Source organism: Bufo bufo, chromosome 8, assembly GCF_905171765.1.
Source record: "Bufo bufo chromosome 8, aBufBuf1.1, whole genome shotgun sequence".
NCBI classification, from domain to species: domain Eukaryota; kingdom Metazoa; phylum Chordata; class Amphibia; order Anura; family Bufonidae; genus Bufo; species Bufo bufo.
In genome coordinates this window covers 24,489,714-24,514,497 of record NC_053396.1, presented here as the reverse complement: position 1 = coordinate 24,514,497, position 24,784 = coordinate 24,489,714, and the positions used below count along the sequence as shown (strand labels likewise).

Below are 24,784 nucleotides of genomic sequence, written 5' to 3'. Positions count from 1 at the left end.
GAAGTGCTCAGTATCTCCCCCTACAACCCCAGAATCTTAGCTCCTTAGACGTATCCTTTCCTTACATCCCCGGAGCAGTCCGGAGACTATCAGAAGTGCTCAGTATCTCCCCCTACAACCCCATAATCTTAGCTCCTTAGACGTATCCTTTCCTTACACCCCGGAGCAGTCCGGAGACTATCAGAAGTGCTCAGTATCTCCCCCTACAACCCCAGAATCTTAGCTCCTTAGACGTATCCTTTCCTTACACCCTGGAGAAGTCCGGATACTATCAGAAGTGCTCAGTATCTCCCCCTACAACCCCAGAATCTTAGCTCCTTAGACGTATCCTTTCCTTACATCCCGGAGCAGTCCGGAGACTATCAGAAGTGCTCAGTATCTCCCCCTACAACCCCAGAATCTTAGCTCCTTAGACGTATCCTTTCCTTACACCCCGGAGCAGTCCGGAGACTATCAGAAGTGCTCAGTATCTCCCCCTACAACCCCAGAATCTTAGCTCCTTAGACGTATCCTTTCCTTACACCCCGGAGCAGTCCGGAGACTATCAGAAGTGCTCAGTATCTCCCCCTACAACCCCAGAATCTTAGCTCCTTAGACGTATCCTTTCCTTACACCCCGGAGCAGTCCGGAGACTATCAGAAGTGCTCAGTATCTCCCCCTACAACCCCAGAATCTTAGCTCCTTAGACGTATCCTTTCCTTACATCCCGGAGCAGTCCGGAGACTATCAGAAGTGCTCAGTATCTCCCCCTACAACCCCAGAATCTTAGCTCCTTAGACGTATCCTTTCCTTACACCCTGGAGAAGTCCGGATACTATCAGAAGTGCTCAGTATCTCCCCCTACAACCCCAGAATCTTAGCTCCTTAGACGTATCCTTTCCTTACACCCCGGAGCAGTCCGGAGACTATCAGAAGTGCTCAGTATCTCCCCCTACAACCCCAGAATCTTAGCTCCTTAGACGTATCCTTTCCTTACACCCCCTGTCTCTTTCTTACGCTGCTTCATTCTCTTGCAGTCTGTCCATTCTCTCATCAATGACTTCAAAGATCCTCCTTCGGCTAAGTACAGAGCCGCACACGTCTTCTTTACTGACTGTAAGTGCACCACTAACACGGACCTCCTTCCGGTCCCCTTCCGTGTACTGTGTCTTCGTCCGCACTCTCTTCACCTCTCCCGCAGTTGACTTTTGGGTATCGTTTTCTCTCTCCGCAGCTTGTCCCGACAGTCTGTTTAATGAGTTGGTGAAATCACGAGCATCCAAAGTTATCAAGACTTTAACTGAGATAAACATTGCTTTTCTTCCATACGAGTCTCAGGTGAGTACCATGCATGTCGTGCATCTTTCTTGAACTCGCTTGTCACGGTCATGGGAGGGGGGATCCATTTTGCTTACTCTTCTAGTTCTAGTGTATGTGAAACCATGTTTGGGAAATGTGGCCTGCCTCTGGCTGCTGGGCGGAAGCTTGCTGCAGCAGAAATCTTCCCCGCAGCGCTGTCTGCAGTCAAGACCTGAAAAGTTGGTTACTGCACCATAAGCTAGGACCCTCACTTAGTTGGGCTGCGCCCAAAGACATAAAGAATGTGTTGCAATTTCTATTTTTTTTTAAACATTTTTTTCTGGTTTTACCCCATATTAGTGTTTCTTTTAAGGAATCTTTCGTCTTGTCTATTTTAGGTTTTCTCCTTGGATTACCCCGATTCCTTCCACAGTTTTTACAGCCCCCATAAGGCTCAGATGAAGAATCCCATCCTGGAACGCCTCGCAGAGCAGCTTGCCACCTTGTGCGCCACTTTGAAAGAGTATCCAGCTGTGCGCTACCGTGGGTGAGTGTGTGCTTCATAAAGCCATGAGCAATGCATTCCCTGATAACAGCTGGGAGGTCGCAGTGCAGAATCTAGAGGTTTAAGGGCTCATGCACCCGACCGTATTTTCTTTCTGTTCCGTTTTTTTCTGGTCCACATCAATGGGTTTGCAAAAAAAAAAAACGGAAATGACTCCGTATGCATTCCATTTCCATATGTCTGCATGTCCGTTTCGCAAAAAAATAGAACATGTCCTATTCTTGTCCGTTTTGCGGACAAGGACAGGCATTGTTACACTGGATTAGCAAAAAACGGATGCAATATGGATGTCACATGGATCCGTGTTTTTTGCGGAGTGCAAAATACATACGGTCGTGTGCATGAGCCCTAAGTCACCAATACAATGTTGAAAAAGTTACATTGAATTGTAACTGTATCTCGGCTATTAGGCTACATTCAAACGATTTTTTTTTACGGATTGGATGAGGACCCATTCGTTTCAATGGGTCCGCAAAAAATGCGGACAGCACACCGTGTGTTGTCCGCATCCGTATGTCCGTTCTGTAGCCCCGCAAAAAATATAGAGCATGTCCTATTCTTGTCCGTTTTGCGGACAAGGATAGGTATTGTTACAATGGAACCGCAACAAAAACGCATGTAATACGCATGCCAAAAGAACGTCATTCGTATTTTTTTGCGGATCAGTGTTTTGCGGACCGCAAAACACATACGGTAGTGTGAATGTAGCCTTACTCTTAGGCCTCTATCACACGGGCGTTGCGGGAAAATGTGCGGGTGCATTACGGGAACACCCGCGATTTTTCCGCGCGAGTGCAAAACATTGTAATGCGTTTTGCACTCGTGTGAGAAAAATGGCACATTTTTGGTACCCAAACACGAACTTCTTCACAGAAGTTCGGGCTTGGGATCGGTGTTCTGAAGATTGTATTATTTCCCCTTATAACATGGTTATAAGGGAAAATAATAGCATTCTGAATACAGAATGCATAGTAAACTAGCGCTGGAGGGGTTAAAAATAAATAAATAAATAATTTAACTCACCTTAGTCCACTTGATCGCGATGCCGGCATCTCCTTCTGTCTCCTTTGTTGAACAGGACCTGTGGTGAGCGTCCATTACAGGTCAAGGACCTGTGGTGACGTCACTCCGGTCATCACATGATCCATCACCATGGTAAAAGATCATGTGATGGATCATGTGATGACCGGAGTGACGTCACCACAGGTCCTTGACCTGTAAAGAATGCTCACCACAGGTCCTGTTCAACAAAGGAGACAGAAGGAGATGCCGGGCTACGCAATCAAGTGGACTAAGGTGAGTTAAATATTTTTTTTTAACCCCTCCAGCGCTGTTTTACTATGCATTCTGTATTCAGAATGCTATTATTTTCCCTTATAACCATGTTATAAGGGAAAATAATAAAGATCGGTTCTCCATCCCGATCGTCTCCTAGCAACCGTGCGTGAAAATCGCACCGCATCCGCACTTGCTTGCGGATGCTTGCGATTTTCACGCAACCCCATTCACTTCTATGGGGCCTGCGTTGCGTGAAAAACTAGGCCCCATATAGAATATAGAGCATGCTGCGATTCATGCAAGTGATGCGTGAAAATCACCGCTCATGTGAACAGCCCCATAGAAATGAATGGGTCGGGATTCAGTGCGGGTGCAATGCGTTCAACTCACGCATAGCATCCGCGCGGAATACTCGCTCGTGTGAAAGGGGCCTTAGTATTTCGCTTGTTAGAGCAGCAGTTTGTGCTCCAGAGCTGTTCTTCCTGTAGTAATTGTTAGTCAGCCATTCTGGATCTTTTCGTTAAACACTTAGGCCTCTTTCACACGGGCGTTGCAGGAAAATGTACGGGTGCATTGCGGGAACACGCGCGATTTTTCCGCGCGAGTGCAAAACATTGTAATGCGTGAAAATCACCGCTCATGTGAACAGCCCCATAGAAATGAATGGGTCGGGATTCAGTGCGGGTGCAATGTGTTCAACTCACGCATCGCATCCGCGCGGAATACTCGCCCGTGTGAAAGGGGCCTTAGGGTGCAGCCACACATAATAAATCCGGTACAGATTTTCTGCAGCGGACCTGGCAAAATCTGGAATGGGCCTTGCAAAGGTTGAAATTTGTAGGTAAAACCTGCAGTATAAACTGACATCCTGCGGCTTGAAACCCCACAGTGCAGGCGAAGTCACTGTGCAGGTCTTCTCGGCAGCAGTAGTTTCTGGTACTGTAGACACGGCAGATTTCCTGCATGTAACTCCACTGCCGAGAATCTGCAGCATTTACGCCACATGTGGCCATACCCTTAAAGGGGTTGCGTCACGTCAGCAAGTGGCATTTATCATGTAGGGAAAGCGAATACAAGGCACTTACTAATGTATTGTGATTGTCCCTATTGCCTCCTTTGCTGGCTGGATTCATTTTTCCATCAGATCATACACTGTTCGTTTCCATGGTTACGACCACCCTGCCATCCATCAGTGGTGGTCGTGCTTGGAACACTATTGGAAAAAGTGCCGGCCTCTCTGGTGGCCTGGACTGTGGGAGCGCACATAGGCTGGTGCTTTTTCCTAATCACGGCCACCATTGATGGATTGCAGGGTGGTCGTAACTATGGAAACGAGAAGTGTATAAAGTAATAAAAAAATGAATCCAGCCAGCAAAGGAGGCAATATGGATAATCACAATACATTAGTAAGTGCCTTGTATTAACTTTCTCTACCTGATAATATTTGCTGAAGTGACACAATCCCTTTAAAGAGGGACATTTGGGTTCACACCCCCACATCCTACCGCAATGCTTGTTTCCCCCCCACCCGCTCTTACCTTCTAGATGGGCAGGAGGATCTTCTCTCTGGCCGGGTTTCCCCTCTGTTTGCTAACACTGCAGTGCTGGTGGGGAGGGGGTTGCCTTGTTTTTAACCCTTTCAGGACTGGGCCATTTTTTCGTTTATCTGTTTTTGTTTTTCAACAAATAATTTTAATATTTTTAAAAACTTAAATTAAAGGGATTGTCTTCCGTTTTTTTTTTGTTTTTCACTCTCTCCCTCCCTGGAGCCTTAACTTTTTTACTTTCCTATTCACGTAGCCGTATGAGGGGTTGTTTTTTGTGGGACAGGTTGTACTTTCTAATGGCACCATTAAATATTGCATACAGTGTAGCGGGAAGCTGGAAAAAAAATCCAAATGGGGTGGAAATGAAAAGCAAAATTGCAGTTCCGCCACAGCTTTATGGTTTTTTGTATTTACGACGTTCTCTATGTGGTAAAACTGACCTTACGATTACAACAATACCACATAGGTATGTTTTTTCTTGTTTTTTTTATGCTTAAAAAAAAACTTAATACTTTCGAAAAAAATGGATTTTTTTAATATATCGCTTTAGGGATGAGCGAACTTGTGTTTTCAAGTTCGGCGTACAAGGTTCAGGTTCATTTAAGGTCTCTTTCACACGGGCGTCGCGTGTGAGGGCCGGATAGGATGCGGGTGCATCGCGGGAAAATGCACGATTTTTCCGCACGAGTGCAAAACGTTTTAATGCGTTTTGCACGCACGTGAGAAAAATCGCCATGTTTGCTACCCAGACCCGAACCCGGACTTTTTCACAGAAGTTCAGGGATCGGTGTTCTGTCGATTTTATTATTTTCCCTTATAACATGGATATAAGGGAAAATACCGTAATAGCATTCTTAATACAGAATGCTTAGTACAATGTCCATTGAGGGGTTAAAAATAATAAACAAATTTAACTCACCCCATCCACTTGGTCGCGTAGCGGATCTCCTCTTCTTTCTTCAGGACCTGGGTAAAGGAACTTTGATCACGTCACTGCGCTCATCACATTGTCCATCACATGGTCCACCGTGGTGATGGACCATGTGATGAGCGCAGTGACGTCATTAAAGGTCCTTTACCCAGGTCCTGAAGAAAGAAGAGGAGATCCGCTACGCGACCAAGTGGATGGGGTGAGTTAAATTTGTTTATTATTTTTAACCCCTCAACTGACATTTTACTATGCATTCTGCATTAAGAATGCTATTATTTCCCCTTATAACCATGTTATAAGGGAAAATAATAAAGATCGGGTCCCCATCCCGGTCGTCTCCTAGCAACCATGTGTGAAAATCGCATCGCATCCGCACTTGCTTGCGATTTTCACGCAGCCCCATTCACTTCTATTAGGCCTGCGTTGAGTGAAAAACGCACAATATAGAGCATGCTGCGATTTTCACGCAACGCACAAGTGATGCGTGAAAATCACCGCTCATGTGCACAGCCCCATAGAAATGAATGGGTCCGGATTCCGTGCGGGTGCAATGCGTTCACCTCCCGCATTGCACCCGCGCGGAAAACTCGCCCGTGTGAAAGAGGCCTAAGAATTCCGTTATAGTTTCCGCTACCACGAACCATAACTTGTGGTCCGTGGTAGCGGGATCCATAACGGAATTCTTAGATAACCCAAACTTTGTACGCCGAACTTGAAAAAACAAGTTCGCCCAATACTAATCTCCATATATTGACCCCCATAACTTTTTTTATATTTACGTCTACGTTGCTGTGTGAGGGCTCATTTTTTGCAGGGCGATCTTTAGTTTTGTATTCACTAAGTAGTATTGTAGGAGATAGGCGACCAACAGGAAAATAACGTTTAACTATTAGAGTGCTGTCCCTAAATTATAACTGTTATTCAGATAGCTAAAAAATCTGGGTATTTTCAACTTAATGTGTAGATAAAAACATAAACCGTCCTCGGTAGCGTAGTCACTAGATGTGAGTATATTGTCAACCACTCAGACCAAAGCCTAGGGCTGTGTATATACAAAGGGGGCAGATAGGTAGCTGGAGGTCAGGGGGGTGGACATGTAGCAGTAAGCGCTCCCCCACCTATATCCCCCCAACATACAAGTCACCCAGATGCAATGTATCTATATTGATCTGCTGCCCTTTGTCTACAGACTAATACAGTTGGCTACAGATAGGTGTCACCTCTCTCATTAAGGCTTTCCCCGATCTCTTCAGGGTGGGCAACCTTGCTCGACGCGTTTCTTTGGCTGCTGTTAGTTGTGCAACCAAATCATCAGGAGCGATTTAGAAGCTGATCAACACACAGACAAACAAAGAGTGCTGCACGTCTAGTACATGGCGTGCAGACACGCAGCCTGCGGCACTGGGGCGGCTGTAGCGCGGCCGCCCAGTGCTGCTTCTTAAGAAGAAAAAGCCACGCCCCCTAGGCCGGCATTAGCAGCGCGGGAGCCAATGGATCAGGGGCACTGCCATGCCGGCACGTCCCTGCCCCGCCTATCAGCATCGCTGGAGGAGGCATAGGCGGTAAGTAGGAGTGAATCTCAGGCGGAACCATTGATTCCAAGACATACCATCGCCCACTAGAGACACAGGATGGGCACCCAGCCGGGCGACAATCAATCAGGAGTAAAATTATAATGGTACACTTGCACAGGCATCCAATAAATATATCGCTAATTCCTCAGTGTGTTCCATGTTGTCCCAGAAGGTACATACAGACAAAATACCCACACACCGATGTGGCGAAGATGAAACGGATGCCCGAAGGGGGCCTATAAATGTCACTAACTGTGACATAAATTGACAGACCCATTGTAAATACGGGCAGCAGCAGTTATCAGAGCTGACGTGACCTCAGGGAGGCCACAGATACACTCAGGTCAGAGCGATAGATACTGGGACCATGATGTCACCGCATGGGGATAGCAGGAATGGTAAACCAAGGATGTCCATGCATAGAGCACTCTCCAGGCTACTAGGAGGTATGGCCCACGATTCATATCACTGAATGAAACTAGTATATGAAATAAATGCATTTAGTCCACGGGGCTTGACGGTCTGTAGGGTGAAAGTCCACTGAGCCTCTTTACGGAGGAGGAGATTGTCCACATCGCCCCCTGGCGCAGATGTTCTGATGAGCTCAATTCCCCGGAATCTGATACAGTCGATCTCATCAGGGTGATGTGTCAAAACATGTTCGGCAATTGGTGGATCGGCTTCATTGGAAATATCCCGCAGGTGTTCACAGATACGGCGTCTGAACCCGCGTTTTGTTTTGCCCACATACTGCAGATTACATACGCATGTTGCCAGGTATACCACTCCAACCGGTCTACAATTAATGAAGGACCGGATCACATATCTCCTTTTCATAGTCGCGCTTACCACTATCTTCCCCTTCTTTATGACTCTACAGGCCACACATCCACTGCACTTAAAGTGCCCGGTAGTCTGGTATCCAGTGCCGGAGTGGAAAAAGCACTGTGTACTAATGTGTCCCTAAGATTACCGCCTAGAAATAGAGGTAGAGGATGTGGTTGGCGACCAAATAGAAATCGAGGCAGAGGTAGAACTGACAGGGGTGACAAAGGTGTTTTTTTAGGAATGGGCACAGAATATCCTCTTGAGAAGCAGGAAAAATCAATAGCTCCATTGAGGCACACCGAGGAGTTACGAATAATCAATCTATCCAATCGGGGTCTGACAGCGACTGAGATGGAGCTTTTACGTAAGAGGCTGTCCTTTGTTCCAGAGTGTAAATATAACCCATTCAACTGGGTGAAGGACATCAACCTCTTCATCAGAAAACTGAAATGGAGGAAATTCTTCCTCACTCATGATCGCGATCAATGCCGGAGATTGGGCATAGATGAGGAAGAATTGGTTGATGTGCCCCTTCTAGCAGATTTGTGGGAGGAAGGGCGAAGGCCGATAGGTACTGGTCCTGTCACCCACCTGAAACCACTCTCGAGGAAGAATCCACCTGTCAGCGAATACTCTCCCCTGGATGCTTTCCTTATGACTGTAACAGACACTACATGCCCAGGCCCCTCATCGCTTTTCATATGAAACCCATCCCCTTTCACCCCTCTGGCCCGCCCTAGGTTCTTCAGAAATCCAGCTCCAGCGCCGTTCATAGGATTCACAGCGCCTGCGCACAAGGCCGGCTAGATGTACGGGCCGGAACATGTGCATTAAACGCTCTTGTGCCTGTGCCCATAATAGGGAATGAAGTGCGCAGGCGCGGCAAATCTTATGAACGGCGCTGGCGCTGGATTTCTGAAGAACCTAGGGCGGGCCAGGGGGGTTAAAGGGGATGGGTTTCATATGAAAAGAGACGAGGGGCCTGGGCACCGGCCGCTTGAACACCGCCCCTGGGCACCTTCAGAACCTAATTTACATATTGAATAAAAGTGTTTTTTAGCGAAAATAAGCGACGGACAGCTAAACGGTAAGTAGCATTCCAATATGGGGACTATAATGCAGATCATGGGGTTAGTGTTCTATAATGGTCATTTTAGCTGAAAGACTCCCTTAGTGTCTGGGGTCGGAACCCTCACGGAAAAGATCAGCAATTACGTTGATGCGATCCTACGCCCTTTCGTGTTGAGTTTACTTTCGTACGTAAGGGACTCGATGGATGGGCTCAGACGTCTCAATGACGTGGTATGTGATAGTGGCACACTCCTTGCCAGCCTAGATGTGGAAGCCCTCTACAGCTCCATCCCACACGAAAGAGGATGTGAGGCTGTGAGGGTATTTCTGGCACATCTGAGATCACACAATGAGTTTGTCATCAAGTTGCTGACCTTTATCCTGAAGAACAGCATATTCCTGTTTGATAGGCAGGTCTTCCACCAGCTCGGGGGAGTTGCGGTGGGCAGTCCCTGTGCCCCGACATTCGCAAACCTCTACCTAGGCTGGTGGGAGAGAGAGGTTGTCTTTGGAGAGACCATGAGTCGATGGACCTGGCTGAGGTTCATCGACGACGTGTTTATATTGTGGGATAATACTACCTCTGCCTTTAAGGATTTTGTATCCGCCCTTAACCAGAACGATCTAGGCCTGTACTTTACCAGTGAGATCCATGACACCAAGCGGACATTCCTTGACCTCTCCATTAAGATTGGCCCGGACAGGACAATCACAACCAATATGTACAGAAAACCAAGGCCACCAACACACTACTGAAATGGGAGAGTAGTCATCCACTCCCATTGAAGCGTAGTATCCCTAAAGGACAATATCTGCGGGCGAGGTGGAATTGTTCAGAATGGGCCGATTTTAAGATTGCTGCAAATGGCTTGAGGACCAGATTTAGTCGGAGGGGCTATCCAGCAGAACCACTCAGAAAGACATATCACCATGCGGCCGCATGTAGTCTTTTACATCCGAAAGCTACCGTTGCTGATGATTCCAAAGCAAGAATCATTGGCACTTTTGATGTAGCGCATAGGGAGATACGGAAGGTCCTAAAAGGCAGCTGGGGCCTCCTGCAGTCGGACCCGGTAGTGGGACACCTAGTGGGAGATTATCCACTCATCACATTCCGTAGAGGCGGTAATCTTAGGGACACATTAGTACACAGTGCTTTTTCCACTCCGGCACTGGATACCTGGTTACCTAACAGACCACCGGGCACTTTAATGTGTGGCCTGTAGAGTCATAAAGAAGGGGAAGATAGTGGTAAGCGCTACTACGAAAAGGAGATATGTGATCCGGTCCTCCATTAATTGTAGACCGGTTGGAGTGGTATACGTGGCAACATGCGTATGTAATCTGCAGTATGTGGGCAAAACAAAACGTGAGTTCAGACGCCGTATCGGTGAATACCTGCGGGATATTTCCAATGAGGCCGATACCCCAACTGCCGAACATGTTTTGACACATTAGCGATATATTTATTGGATGCCTGTGCAAGTGTACCATTATAATTTTACTCCTGATTGATTGTCGCCCGGCTGGGTGCCCATCCTGTGTCTCTAGTGGGCGATGGTATGTCTTGGAATCAATGGTACCGCCTGAGATTCACTCCTACTTACCTCCTATGCCTCCTCCAGCGATGCTGATAGGCGGGGCAGGGACGTGACGGCATGGCAGTGCCCCTGATCCATTGGCTCCCGCGCTGCTAATGCCGGCCTAGGGGGCGTGGCTTTTTCTTTTTTAGAAGCCGCGCTACAGCCGCCCCAGTGCCGCAGGCTGCGTGTCTGCACGCCATGTACTAGACGTGCAGCACTCTTTGTTTGTCTGTGTGTTGATCAGCTTCTAAATCGCTCCTGATGATTCGGTTGCACAACTAACAGCAGCCAAAGAAACGCGTCGAGCAAGGTTGCCCACCCTGAAGAGATCGGGGAAAGCCTTAATGAGAGAGACGACACCTATCTGTAGCCAACTGTATTAGTCTGTAGACAAAGGGCAGCAGATCAATATAGATACATTGTATCTGGGTGACTTGTATGTTGGGGGGATATAGGTGGGGGAGCGCTTACTGCTACATGTCCACCCCCCTGACCTCCAGCTACCTATCTGCCCCCTTTGTATATACACAGCCCTAGGCTTTGGTCTGAGTGGTTGACAATATACTCACATCTAGTGACTACGCTACCGAGGACGGTTTATGTTTTTATCTACACATTAAGTTGAAAATACCCAGATTTTTTTAGCTATCTGAATAACAGTTATATTTTAGCGACAACGATCTTTAGTTTTCAATAACACTTTAATTTTGGAGTGTGTACGGCTTTTTGGTCACTTTCTTTTAAAAAATTTTTGGGGAGGAAAAGCAACAAAAAATTGTGAATTGGCCATTTCAATTTTTTTTTTCCATTACGGCGTTCACTGTTCTACATTTTTATTTGAATTGTTCCGGCATTTTGGGACGCGGCGATGCCTATGATGTTATATTATTTTATGGTTTATTTATTTTTATTATGGGGAAAAGGGGGATATTTTTTTTAATGTTATTTTACCTTTTTTCCACCTATATTTAAAGGGGTTGTCTCATCTGAGACAATGGGGGAGTATCGCTAGAAATGAATGGAGGGCGGCTGCGCATGCGCAGTGCACCCTCCACCACTTTTAGGGCTCTGTTTAGGAGATAGGTGCGGGTCTCAGCGGTGGGACCCGCACCTTTCGGACAATGGGAGCATATCCTTGTGCTATGCCTCCATTGTCTCAGATGAGTCCCCTTAGGGGACTTGAACATGCGATGTTACCTCCAGGTCTATAAGTGTCTTAGTTACCTTGTGTCTTTCTCCGCAGAGATTACAAGGATAACGCAATGCTTGCACAGTTGATCCAAGATAAGCTCGATGCATACAAAGCTGATGATCCAACTATGGGGGAGGTGAGGCCCGAACTAAAGAATATTTATTGGAAAGACAGGTTTTGCATAAGAATTGTGTGATTTGTGTTAAAGATCTTTATGTCTTTGTAGCCCTGTGCACATTTCATCTACCAGTCATATGTTGGGTTCCATGCAAGGTCATTAAAGGGTTATCTTCTACCGACTATCGGCTAAAACCTTTGAAATTGCCTTCTGGGTGCAGTGTTTAAGGCGCCTTTAGAATAAGACAAAGCTATTCAAACCATATTATTGGCGATTAGAGATTAAAAGGGTTTTTCTAGGACTGAACAATCGATGACCTATCTTTAGGATAGGTCATCAATACCAGATTAGCAGGGGTCTGACTTCCTGCACCCAGCATTCAAGTGAATGGGTGCAGCCACAACCGCTACACAGTGAAGGTCCGGTGCCAGAACTACTGCAAAACAGCTGATCCGTGGGGGTGTCGGGAATAGGCCCCCACCAATCAGAAGAATAGGTCATCAAATGTTAAATCCCAGAGTACCCTTTTAAAATGGTATTCCAGTTATGGCATATTGGTGGGATAGGTGGGGTTCCATCTCAATTGGGAGATTTGGATAATTCCCATAGACTTCAATGGAAAGAGCTGCGTACATGCCCAGTCACCTCTCTCCTCCTATACGTGGCTGCCATCTGTGGCTGTCTAACTGGGGTCAGGGAACACAACAGGTAGCGGCCCCAGAGGTACCTGCCCCAGGACCCCCATAAGAGTGCCTGCCTCTGGACCCCCATAAGAGTGCCTGCCTCTGGACCCCCATAAGAGTGCCTGCCTCTGGACCCCCATAAGAGTGCCTGCCTCTGGACCCCCATAAGAGTGCCTGCCACAGGACCCCCATAAGAGTGCCTGCCTCTGGACCCCCATAAGAGTGCCTGCCTCTGGACCCCCATAAGAGTGCCTGCCTCTGGACCCCCATAAGAGTGCCTGCCACAGGACCCCCATAAGAGTGCCTGCCACAGGACCCCCATAAGAGTGCCTGCCACAGGACCCCCATAAGAGTGCCTGCCACAGGACCCCCATAAGAGTGCCTGCCTCTGGACCCCCATAAGAGTGCCTGCCACAGGACCCCCATAAGAGTGCCTGCCACAGGACCCCCATAAGAGTGCCTGCCACAGGACCCCCATAAGAGTGCCTGCCACAGGACCCCCATAAGAGTGCCTGCCACAGGACCCGCATAAGAGTGCCTGCCACAGGAACCCCATAAGAGTGCCTGCCACAGGACCACTAAGTTCCAGTGCTTGCTACAGTACCCACAGTGACTGCCATAGCACCCCAAAATACAGTGCCAGCCACAAGACCCCGTAAGAGTGCCTGCCACAGGGCCCCCAAATCCAATTCCTGACACAGAACCCCCATAATATTGTTTATGACAGGACCCCCAAATACAATACCCGCCACAGGGCCCCCAAACACAATGTCTGCCACAGGACCCTAAAGCTTCATTCACATGTCAGTGTTTTGGTCAGTGATTTTGACATAAGGTAGAAGGGGAAGATCTGCACCTGTTCTGTGTTTAGAGCTGCACCTGGTTTTGGCTCAAAATCACTGATGCAAAATCACTGAACGAACACTGACGTGTGAATGCGACATTAGTCACAGTATCTGCCATAGCCCCCCGGGCATAAATAACCTTCACTTTACTCTTGTCCTGTGGGTGAGCAGGAGGAGCGGTCACTAGCAGTGTCTGCCTCTGTGTGGGAGTGATGCTGCCACCTGCTGGTTGTACTTGTATATGTCTAGTACACTGTATAATGGACACCTCTGTGTGGGGGTGATGCTGCCACCTGCTGGTTGTACTTGTTATATGCCTAGTACACTGTATAACTGGCACAGTGTGATCACTCCTGAGGGTCCTCCCAGCACTAGGACTTCGCTGGATGCTGGAGGGGGTGCTGAAGACTACCTGCCAATAGATGAGGGAAATCCAAGTGCTAATCGGTTGTGTAGAGAGTCCCTGGGTCCTATTGCCCTGTTACAGCTCCCCCAAGTGGCAGGGCATATGCATATACTGTATGTGAATTATATGTGTATGTATATTACTAACCCCTCAGAAAATCACCACAGCAGTATGTACTGAAGCAGTTGCCCATAGCAACCAGTCATTCTCAGTAGGGCCTCTCAAAAATGGCAGCCGTTGCTATGGGCAACTGCATGTAAAGTTTTAATATTGTGTGATTTTTGTATGTGCAGGGCCCGGACAAAGCTCGCTCACAGCTCATCATCCTGGATCGGGGGTTTGATCCAGCCTCTCCAGTCTTGCACGAGTTAACATTCCAGGCCATGAGCTACGACCTTCTTCCAGTGGAGAATGATGTCTACAAGTAAGGCAGAACACCATGTCGCCTCTTATACGTAACTTATATTTACAAAACAGTCAGTATATGCAGGGATTCAGGGGTGGATTTGTCATTTTTGGGGCCCTAAGCAAAGTTATATCTGGGGGCCCCTTTCGCACTGCTAAGCCCCACCTTGTTGCACCACTAGCTCTGCCACCTACCGCACTGTAGTGCAGCCTGGGCACTATGCTACAGCTCTACGGCTGGGAAGGGCCCTCCTGGACCCCTGTGCAGCTGGACAGGCTGCACAGGCGGTATGTCCACCTCCTTCGTGCTCTCTTTCAGCCAGCCACTTGTGGCCAGCAGGGGGCCACATGCATTTGCTTGGTTGACGCAGTGGTGAAGTCCGCCATTGCAGGGGCAATTTTTTTATGATTGCATTTTACTCATTTTGGGCTAAAAATCATTTTTTCCATTGGTCTTTATTAAAAATATTGATCCGTTCTGTCACAAAGGGTTAACTGTTTGTCTAGCTGTGTGACTAGTATTTTGAATTTCACTTTGTGCCTAAACCTTATCTCTAAATTACTAAGAGGTCATAAACACTTTTTTAAGCCACATTCTTATCAGTAAGATAAGAACTGAGCTATACTGAGTGTTTAGGGAGGTCAGAGAACAGAGATAAGGAGCCCTCAGCTGAGCTGCCTGACGAAACAGAGTGAAAATTCAGAGCCTGCTACTAGAGAAACTCAAGTCTGTACAGAGAAAGGGGCTCAACATTTTTAATAAAGACCAATTGAAAAAATGATTTTTAGCTCAAAATGAGTACAGTGCAATAATAAAGGTGTGACATAGCCTTTAAATGGAAATATTATCTACAGACATGGCAGTGGCTGTCCTGTATGTTGTCTTATGGCTGGTACTCTTCTCAGGTATGAGACCAGTGGTATAGGAGAGCAGCGTGTCAAGGAGGTCCTCTTAGATGAAGACGACGAACTCTGGGTCACCTTGCGTCACAAGCACATTGCCGAAGTTTCCCAGTAAGTAGTTCCAGTCCCTTTTCCAGCAAAAGCGTAAAGATTAACCAGATGTGAGCTGATGAGATATTTCTCCTTACCGCTATTTAGAGAAGTGACACGCTCCCTAAAGGATTTCTCATCCAGCAAGAGGATGAACACAGGCGACAAGGTAAGTGAGCCATCACTACTGTGCATGGTGGGATAACGGTGTGCCTAATAATGGATGTCATTCTGTTTTCCCAGGCCACCATGAGGGATCTTTCCCAAATGCTGAAGAAGATGCCTCAGTATCAGAAGGAGCTGAGCAAGGTGAGCGTTAAAGGGGTTGTGCCATCTGGGACATTGATGGCATTGATCGCTAGGCTATGCCATGAATGGTAGATAGGTGCGGGTCTCACCACTGGGACCCACTCTTATTTCCAAAATGGGCCACCAAAAGTGAGGGAGAGCACACTGCGCATGCGTAGCTTGCTGTCCATTCACTGCTATGGAACTTCCATTTCGGAGAACAAGCACGTTGCCACCTCTTCCTTCACCACTATGGGTCTGCCAGAAATAGCCGAACCAGCGCTTGGCTAACTTTGGATCGGTGAGCGGAGGGTGTCTGTGCATGCGCATCCTCTAGCTACACTTTGGAGGCCCCATTCCAGAGATAGGTGCTGGTCCCCTTTAAAAGCAGCAAATCACCATACGTATATGTGTTAGATTCCTATGCGGTCGCATCACTAGCCGAACCCATTCATTTCATAGCCACCCATACCAGGTTAGTTTACACACCCATCTCCAATATATGCAGTGTAAAACTCTACTTGTGAAACCTATAGATGTTTCCATCACAGATTCCGCATGGCGAATCCCCTGTTGGTAAATTTTTCAGAGCCGAAGTCCCGGCCCCAGGAAAACCTACGTGTTGAACACAGTGCAAAAATACTTGTGATAAAATATTGTTTCACGGGGCCTTGAAAAAGTTGCTAAAAAGAGGTCATGCTCCGTTTTTACACCAAAAAAAAAAAGTTCGTTTATTACTCTGCCCATTATAACGCTGATTATATACCAGTTGGTGTTCCCTAGTTAATCCATTGATATCTCTGCAGTACTCTACTCACCTGCACCTCGCCGAGGACTGCATGAAGCACTACCAGGGGACCGTGGATAAACTTTGCCGCGTGGAACAGGTGAAGAATACAAATGTCTTGTCTTGTGCACGCTGTCAGCCATTACTATATGCAGGTATAATATGTACGGGTTCAAGTGTGGTCAGCTGCACATTCATCATGTGTGTCATTCCCCAGGACCTTGCCATGGGCACTGATGCAGAAGGGGAGAAGATTAAGGATCCCATGAGGGCCATAGTCCCTATACTCTTGGACGGCAATGTCAGTACATATGATAAGATCCGCATCATTCTTCTGTATATCTTCCTGAAGAATGGTAAGTGGGAGCTCTTAAAGGGGTTATCCCATGACTAATGTAAAAAATGAAAATCAGACATCATCTAGTACATGACAATCTCTAACAAAGCTAGAACCAGCCCTGTACCTCACATGGGTCCAGAGATCTCCCCAGTCATTGCTCTGCTAGATTTATATCAAGGGGCGTGTCTTTTCTGCTGCAGCTCAGGGGGCGTGTCCATGCTCTGCCTATCACAGCTCAGGAGGCGTGTCCATGCTCTGCCTATCACAGCTCAGGAGGCAGCTGAAGGATGAAACTGAGCACGTGCGGCCATCTCAGTGAGCCGGACAAATAAATAAGAAAAACAAACAAACAGCAGGTGGCGCTGTACAGATACATTTTATTGAATAGCTCAGTGGCTATGCAACATTTTTAATTACAAGCAATTATTAAAGTATTCAGATCCAGGTGCTGATTTGAAAACTGTAGAATATTTTTCGTGGGACAACCCCTGTACCTCAATGTAGGTTCTATGCACACGACCGTATTTTGGTTCCACATTCAATCATTTCAATGGAGCCGCAAAAAATGCGGACAGTACACCGCGTGCTGTCCGCATCCATATGTCCGCGTCGTTGTCCGGCAAAAAAGATAGATGTTCTATTCTTGTCCGTTTTGCAGAGACAAGCATAGGACATTTCTGCTAAAAGGGAAAATGAAAACGGCGGCATGCACGCGTCCGGGATTCGTGTTTCGCACAAAACACATACGGTCGTGTGCAGGTGGCCTTAGCATCGATAAGCTGTCTCTCCTGACTCCTTCATACACATTATTTTGGCCGATCATGCATGTGTCCTAAATGGGGAGGGGTTATAAATCCTCTGCCAGATCTGTATCACCAAGAACATAAGGATCGGTCATGTTGATATCCGGCTGCCCGATCCTTATCTTACCCAACATCTGCTGTCAGGAGGCCCCGGCTGGTTTGGCCACCATTTATTTAAGGTCTATGGCTAGCTTTCTGATATGAGACCTATGATAAATTCGAAATGAATGATGACTACTATTTTTTTAGGGATCACTGAGGAGAACCTGAACAAGCTGATCCAGCATGCACAGATCCCACCAGAAGATAGCGAGATCATTACCAACATGGGGCATTTGGGCGTGCCCATCATCACTGACGTATGTATAGTTCTGAGCTGAAATAACTAGGAGGGTTCATAGGACAGACATCCACTGCCACTAACGTCATGTAAGGACTAGCAGGTCCTGACTCTACACAAAATGGTTAAAGGGGTTGTCCAAGACTAGAGAAACATGGCTGCTTTCCATGGAAGTGAATGGAGCTGAGTTGCAGTGCCGCACACATCCTGGGGACAGGGGTGGTGATGTTTCTGGAAGAAAGCAGCCATGTTTTTCTCATCCTGGACAATCCCTTTGATGTTATAACAGTGACTCCAATAGATTGGTTCTATCGGTTGTGCAGTAGGGGAAGAATCGGGAATGGGGGAGATTTAGTGGAGATGGAAATTTTTGATCAGTGGGGGATCAACCCCCACCGATTCTGAGAATTAAAGGGGTTGTGCTGAATATTAAAGTTGCCCCCTATTGATAGGATAGGGGATTACTAACTGATTGCTGTGTTTCCAACCACCGAGACCCCCATCGATTCCAAGAATGGGGTCCTATGTGCCCATCCTGATGGAGCTGCAGGCTAAGCATGCCTCAGCCACTCTAGTCATTTCCTATGTCAGGATGGGGACATGTACCCCAGTTCTTGCCATTGGTAGGGGTCCCAGCATTAGGAGTCCCAGCAATCAGTTAGTTATCCCCCTGGCCTGTCGATAGGGGATAACTTTAATACTTGGCACAACCCCTTTAAAAGGCTGCAGTTGGACGCTGCAGCTGCACTGCAATTCTCTGCAAAGCTGGGTGGCCGGTGCAGGGCAAGGTACAGAGAAGGTGATGGAGCGCTATACCAGCGCTGGGCCCCATCGTTTTTATGAATGTAGGAGTCCCACAAGTTGGACTTCCCCAATCATAAAGCGATGCCACGTCTTTGTTGATAGGCCATCACTTTATTCTACCCCTTTAAGAGATCTTGCTGAACCACACCTTGGCAAATGCTAACATATTCAATCTTCAGTCCACACTGCGTCGCAGGAGCAAGCCGGACCGCAAGGAGAGGATTAGTGAACAGACCTATCAGCTGTCTCGATGGACACCAGTTGTCAAAGATATCATGGAGGTAAGTGGACAGACTCGGAAAGGACAACTTCTCCACTATTCACATGGGGACCTTGAGCATCCCGGTTAGCTGATGGGAAGACACTCACTGTCCATGAAGGAATTCGATTCTGAAAATAAGTATAAATATAAAGCTTTGATCAGCTGAGGATCAGATATGATATAGTTGGAAACCACTTAAAGGGGTTGTTGCAAGATTTAAACATATCTTCAGGGTAGGGGATATGTTTTTGATCGGTGGGGATCTGACTGATGGGCTCCCCCCCCACCAATCACATGAACTGTTGTCCTGTGTCCCCCTTTATGCATGGAGCGTTGGTCGAGCATGCACACTGGGATTGCTGGAATTGTGCTTGGTTTACTTTACCAGTACTATAGAGATCAATAGAGCGGTATGCTCAACTGCAGCTCCATTTATTGGATGGGGAACCCCTGTTCATGTGATCAATGGGGGGGGGGGGTACCAGAGGTCAGACTCCCACTGATCAGACATCTATCCCCTGTCTAGCGTATAGAGAGTAAGTTTAATTCTTAGCACAACCCGGTGGTACTCCGCATCTTCAAACGTCTAGACCATCCATTTAGAACTCCTAGAAAACCCCCTTTAATGGGATTAGCTCATCTCAAACTCCAATATGGCAAGAGGTGATGCCTTGCTTGTGACTGCCATCTATGAGTAAGAGTGGAGTGCTTGTAAGTAGAAGGGCTCACATTCCGGCAAATCGGGCCCAATTATATATAGTTGGTAAACAATACCATTTGTCCCCTGCGGTGGCAGCTTCCACCGGCAATCTGCTGCTATTGCTGGCGGTGCCTGAACTCTGCCTCGCCGCGATCATCTGATCGCTTGTGACTACCATCTATGAGCCAGAGCAGATTGCTGGTAACTACAAGGGCTCAGATTCTGGTAAATTTGGCCCAATTATGTATAGTTGGCAAATAATACCATGTTTTCTCTGCGGCGGCCGTTTCCACTGGCATTTAGCTTATATCACTGGTGGTGCCTGAACTCTGCCTTGCCGCGATCATCTGATCAATCGAAAAAGAGACGAGGCAACTAAATGAGATGTTCTTTCATTTTTTTTAAATCCTTAATTGATTTTAATCTAGTTTGCCTTTTTCTTACATTGACCCTCGTATCTCCACAAAACCCCATTAATCTAGGACACCATTGATGACAAGCTGGACACGAAACATTACCCATACATCTCCACACGCTCCTCTGCCTCTTTCAGTACAACGGCTGTAAGGTAGGTTCAAATCTTCCTATGATAAAAAAAAAGAAAGAAAATGTATTTACCAGAAATTATAATTTTCTGTAGTCCACAGGCAGCACAGTCACGAAAGCTGTGCTGCCATTAGACATCCAGGAAAACCCTGATACCAAAAATGAATGTCATTATAAAAAGATAGATAGCAGCCATCTAGAGGAAGGGTATCAATGTATTACTACTGTTTCTCTGCAGTGCCCGCTATGGACACTGGCATAAGAACAAGGCTCCAGGGGAGTACCGAGCTGGCCCTCGTCTGATCATCTTCATCTTGGGAGGAGTGGCTCTCAGTGAAATGCGCTGTGCATACGAGGTATCACAGGCCAGCGGCAAATGGGAAGTTCTCATAGGTGAGTGGCGGTCATATGTATTCTCTCTGTATACCGGGCTGTTTAAAGGGATCATGAAATTAAATCTGAATAAAATTCCCTTAATCGTGTGTATGTTACTAAGTATGTTTGCCTATTACAATATACCTGGCGGTTTCCACAAAGTAAGTATACGTGTGCGTTATTCTGCTTGTGTGTCTGCTATGTTTTATGTGTCTCTGTTCTGTGTATGCTTTATAGTGTATGTATGTTATATGTATGAACATCTGTATAGCTTCACTGCACCTACAACATAGTAAAAAAACTGTTCAGCTCTATATCTTACCAACAATAATGTGGGAGGAAACGCACAAATAGCACAACCACCCACTGATAGAAGAGCTGGGCGTCCTGTGCCCTAGACCCATAGCAAGTGGCTGATATTGTCAGTTTTACATGGTGTCAAGACCTGTATGTGGGCACGGGGTTGGCAATGACATATTTGCACGCTCCAACAGGCTCCAACTTTATTTTCTTCTTAAAACACTTCAAAATATCACTAGTCACTTTGATCAGTTCCTCAGAAAACAAAAGAAATACACAAACAAAATACCAGCCCGTCCAGGCACTGACTAGACGCAGTGGTTTCCTCACCTGTATCCTAAATAACATAGTAGATCAACAACTTGTGGCTTCCAGGCTCTGACACCGAACGGGGCTCTCAAGCAGTAATGAGGCCAGCAGCTACCCCTGGATTACCTTGGGTTAGATGAAAGTGGTTTACTGGAGTAGGGAGGGAATGGCAATTCCTACTACTAACCTATCTGCCATTCCATAAAAGATCCAGCCCATTTTGAAAAAAAGCCTCAGCAAACTACACTTTGCTAAAACAACCCTGATATCCTGGATTCTTTTACCTCACCAATCTGAGCATTCTGAGTGAGATATAAACCCCCTCCAGTACTTTAGCAGCCACAGTGTTACAATGGATAACCCGAGTGCACCAGAGAGAGAGGTGAGAGGCTGGGAGATAACCCACCGTAGCAGCGTATCCTCTTCAAACGGGTGTTGGACCCCCACTGATCTGATATTGATGACCCATCCTGAGGATAAACCGTCTCCCGTCCATGCACACAGATGTGTCGGAAATGCTTGTGTACCCATAGCTGTAAAGAGTGAATGAATATGTATGCTGGGTTGTATGTCTGTCCGTGTGTGCACCATACTGGCTCCGTCTGCCTCTGTGTCGGTCTCTTCCTTACTGAAGTCTGTCTGTTCGCTATAGTTCTTGTTTAGCTGTCTCCTTCGCTGTCTCCTTCGAGGTGAGAAAACGGCAGCAGTAGCGCCATAAAGTCCAGTTATGATAAGATGCCTACTAAAGCATAGGCTGTATGGCCGAATGTAGGCTTCCACTGCCCATGGGGTTAACCCCTTATTGCATCTTTTAGATACAGTAGGTCTGTTTAGAGGGCACACTGTAATCTGATACGGTGGATCTCAGGGGGTGGAGCATGACACAAGGAATCTTTAAACCCTTATGCCCCGCCCCCTCCAGCTCGCCACTATCTGCTTCTTCCTAGTGTATGTATGCTGTATATGCACATGCTATGTATGCACACATCTTCAATCACTATAGCGCGGTTTTCTCACCTCTAGAAGTGTATGTCTGAAGTCTCTTATATGACCTTTGTCTGTTCTATGTTTTGTGAAGAGTTTTTTCTTTCGCTGTCCTTTGTTCGCTTCTGTCTTTTTACCCCTCTACCATGTAACCCACTAACCATCTTTCACCCTCTAGCTGTACTTTAAATATTTTTACTTTGACCATATAGATTTTTTTTTTCTTCTGCTTTTGCCATATTATTCTTTCTACGCACTCCATCTCTTGCTTCACCTCTTTTCTATTAGAACCTTAGTGCCTTAATCTCACTTGCATCATTTCTCGCTCGTTCTACATGCACCCTTGAGTTAAAGGCTATGGACACCATTTTTTTATGATGGTAAAAATCAGTCTGATTCCACATTATTCCTCCTGAGTTCTGTCAGCTGACGGCTCATGTGTAGCCTTATCTTTGATCTCCTGACCTCAAAAACACGCATTTAGGCGATATTCTTATCAGCTTGATAGGAGTTTAGCTATAATGTGTGTTTATGAGGTCAGGAAATTAGAGATAAGGCTTCACATGAGCGGTCAGACAGACTGATTTTAACCCCATGTATCACAAAAACTGCCGAAAACTTTTAGCCCAAAATGAATAAAATGCAATCATAAAAAATTGCCCTGAAAAGTGTCCATAGCCTTTAGGGTCCTTTCACACGTCCGTAGTGTATTGCGGATCCGCAATACACCCGGCCGGCACCCCCATAGAAATGCCTATTATTGTCCGCAATAGCTGACAAGAATAGGATATGTTTTATTTTTTTCCGGAGCCGCGGACTGGAAGATCGGTGTCGCGCTCCGGAAATGCGGATGTGGACAGCCACACTGTGTGCTCAATGAAGAAGAAACCGCCACTGAGAATGAATGGGTCCGCACCCGTTCCGCACAATTGTGGAACGGATGCGGACCACAATTGCTTACATGTGAATGGAGCCTTAAGCTGGCTATACCCTTTAGATAGCTAGTTCGCCCATTTGGTGGACAGTCTCCCCGAGCAGATATGGGGGGAATATTTAGAGATTGTCATACACATTAAGGCTACATGCACACAAGCGTTATTTGGGTCCGCGTCCAAGCCACATTTTTTGTGGCTCGGATGCAGACCCATTCACCTCAATGGGGCCGCAAAAGATGTGGACAGCACTCTGTGTACTGTCCCCATCCGTTGCTCCTTTCCGTGGCCCTACAAAAAAATAGAACCTGTCCTATTCTTGTCCGTTTTGCGGTCAAGAATAGGCATTTCTATAATGGGCCGCCCGTTCCGTTCCGCACACGGACGGCATCCGTGTTTTGTGGATCCGCAATTTGTGGACTGCAAAACACGGCACGGTCATGTGCATGTAGCCTTTTAGACTGTCTTCCAGTCCCGCCGAAATCAACAGGTATAGCAGATATCATACTGATGTGTATGGCCTGCTTAAAGCCTCATTCACATGTCAGTGTTTGGCTATTGATTTCCATCATTGATTGTGAGCCACAACCAGGATTGAAGCCTAAACAGACATAAGGTATGAGGCTACATGCACACGACTGTGCCGTGTTTTGGAGTCCGCAAATTGTGAATCCGTAAAACATGGATGCCGACGGTGTGCATTCCGCAATTTGCAGAATGGGCGGCCCATTATAGAAATGCCTATTCTCGTCCGCAAAATGTTCAAAAGTTAAAAAAAAATTTTTGCGGGGCCATGGAACAGAGGTATGGATGCGGACAGCACACAGAGTGCTGTCCGCATCTTTTGCGGCCCCATTGGCGTGAATGGGTCCGCATCCGAAATGCAAAAAAACGCAGCTCGGATGCGGAATCAAACAACGGTCGTGTGCAAGTAGCCTAAGGGGAAGGTCTGAACCTGTTCTGTGTTTAGAGGTGCGACTGGTTTGGGTTCAAGATCCCTGGTGGAAATCACTGACCGAACACTGACGTTGTGAAGAAGGCAATCAAGGGGTTGCTTTTATTATGGGATGGCCTAGCCCCACTAGCTAACTGGCGGGGACTGACACTCTGCACCCCCACTAATCAACTGGTCCGTTGTAGGTCAATTGCAGGAAGTCAGCGCTGGATCTACACAGCCCAGTCAACTGTGGAGGAAGCTCATTACTACAGCGCATCATTCATTGATGTCCAGCGGGAGCAGTGTTGCACAAGCTATGTAGATCCGGCGCTGACTTCAAGCAACAATGCTACTTGCAAACAGCTGTTCGGTGGGGTGTCAGATCCAATCAGCTAGTGAGGTCTGAGAATAGGCCATCGCTTAGTAAAATCTGGACAACCCCCCAACCATTTCATGCTCCGATGCTGTTCCTTGCCCTGCGCTGAATTGCGCAGGGCAAGGGCTTCTTCAGCAGATCTGGAGACATACTGGGTCTCTGCTAGGCAGAGGCTTCCTCCCAGCAGTGTTTTCGTTGACGTCACTGGCAATAATGGGCGGGATTCAGAGCTGCCTTAGCCTGTCAAAAGTCCGCCCATTAGTGCCAGTGACGTCACCGGGAACACACTGCTAGGCAGAAGCCTCTGCCTAGCAGTGTAAATTTGTAAATGCTCCGATGCTAATCTCAGAGGGGCTGCCTGGGTGAAGAGAGCTGAACCCGGACAACCCCCTTAAGTCCCCATA

General features: G+C 47.0%; 1 protein-coding gene across 3 annotated transcripts in view; it reads left to right on the top strand.

Annotated features, from left to right (window-relative positions):
• The window catches only part of STXBP1 (syntaxin binding protein 1), a 119,470-nt gene that overhangs the window by 85,391 nt on the left and 9,295 nt on the right, over positions 1 to 24,784 (top strand). For all 3 annotated transcript variants that reach the window (XM_040405156.1, XM_040405155.1, XM_040405157.1), the window contains exons 5-18: positions 1,017 to 1,095; positions 1,214 to 1,317; positions 1,677 to 1,825; positions 11,899 to 11,983; positions 14,193 to 14,323; positions 15,211 to 15,318; positions 15,406 to 15,466; positions 15,541 to 15,606; positions 16,392 to 16,472; positions 16,590 to 16,728; positions 17,765 to 17,874; positions 18,839 to 18,940; positions 20,104 to 20,189; positions 20,406 to 20,560. In XM_040405156.1, coding sequence (XP_040261090.1) covers positions 1,017 to 1,095; positions 1,214 to 1,317; positions 1,677 to 1,825; positions 11,899 to 11,983; positions 14,193 to 14,323; positions 15,211 to 15,318; positions 15,406 to 15,466; positions 15,541 to 15,606; positions 16,392 to 16,472; positions 16,590 to 16,728; positions 17,765 to 17,874; positions 18,839 to 18,940; positions 20,104 to 20,189; positions 20,406 to 20,560 — 1,456 coding nt within the window. The remainder of the gene's footprint in view (positions 1 to 1,016; positions 1,096 to 1,213; positions 1,318 to 1,676; positions 1,826 to 11,898; positions 11,984 to 14,192; positions 14,324 to 15,210; positions 15,319 to 15,405; positions 15,467 to 15,540; positions 15,607 to 16,391; positions 16,473 to 16,589; positions 16,729 to 17,764; positions 17,875 to 18,838; positions 18,941 to 20,103; positions 20,190 to 20,405; positions 20,561 to 24,784) is intronic.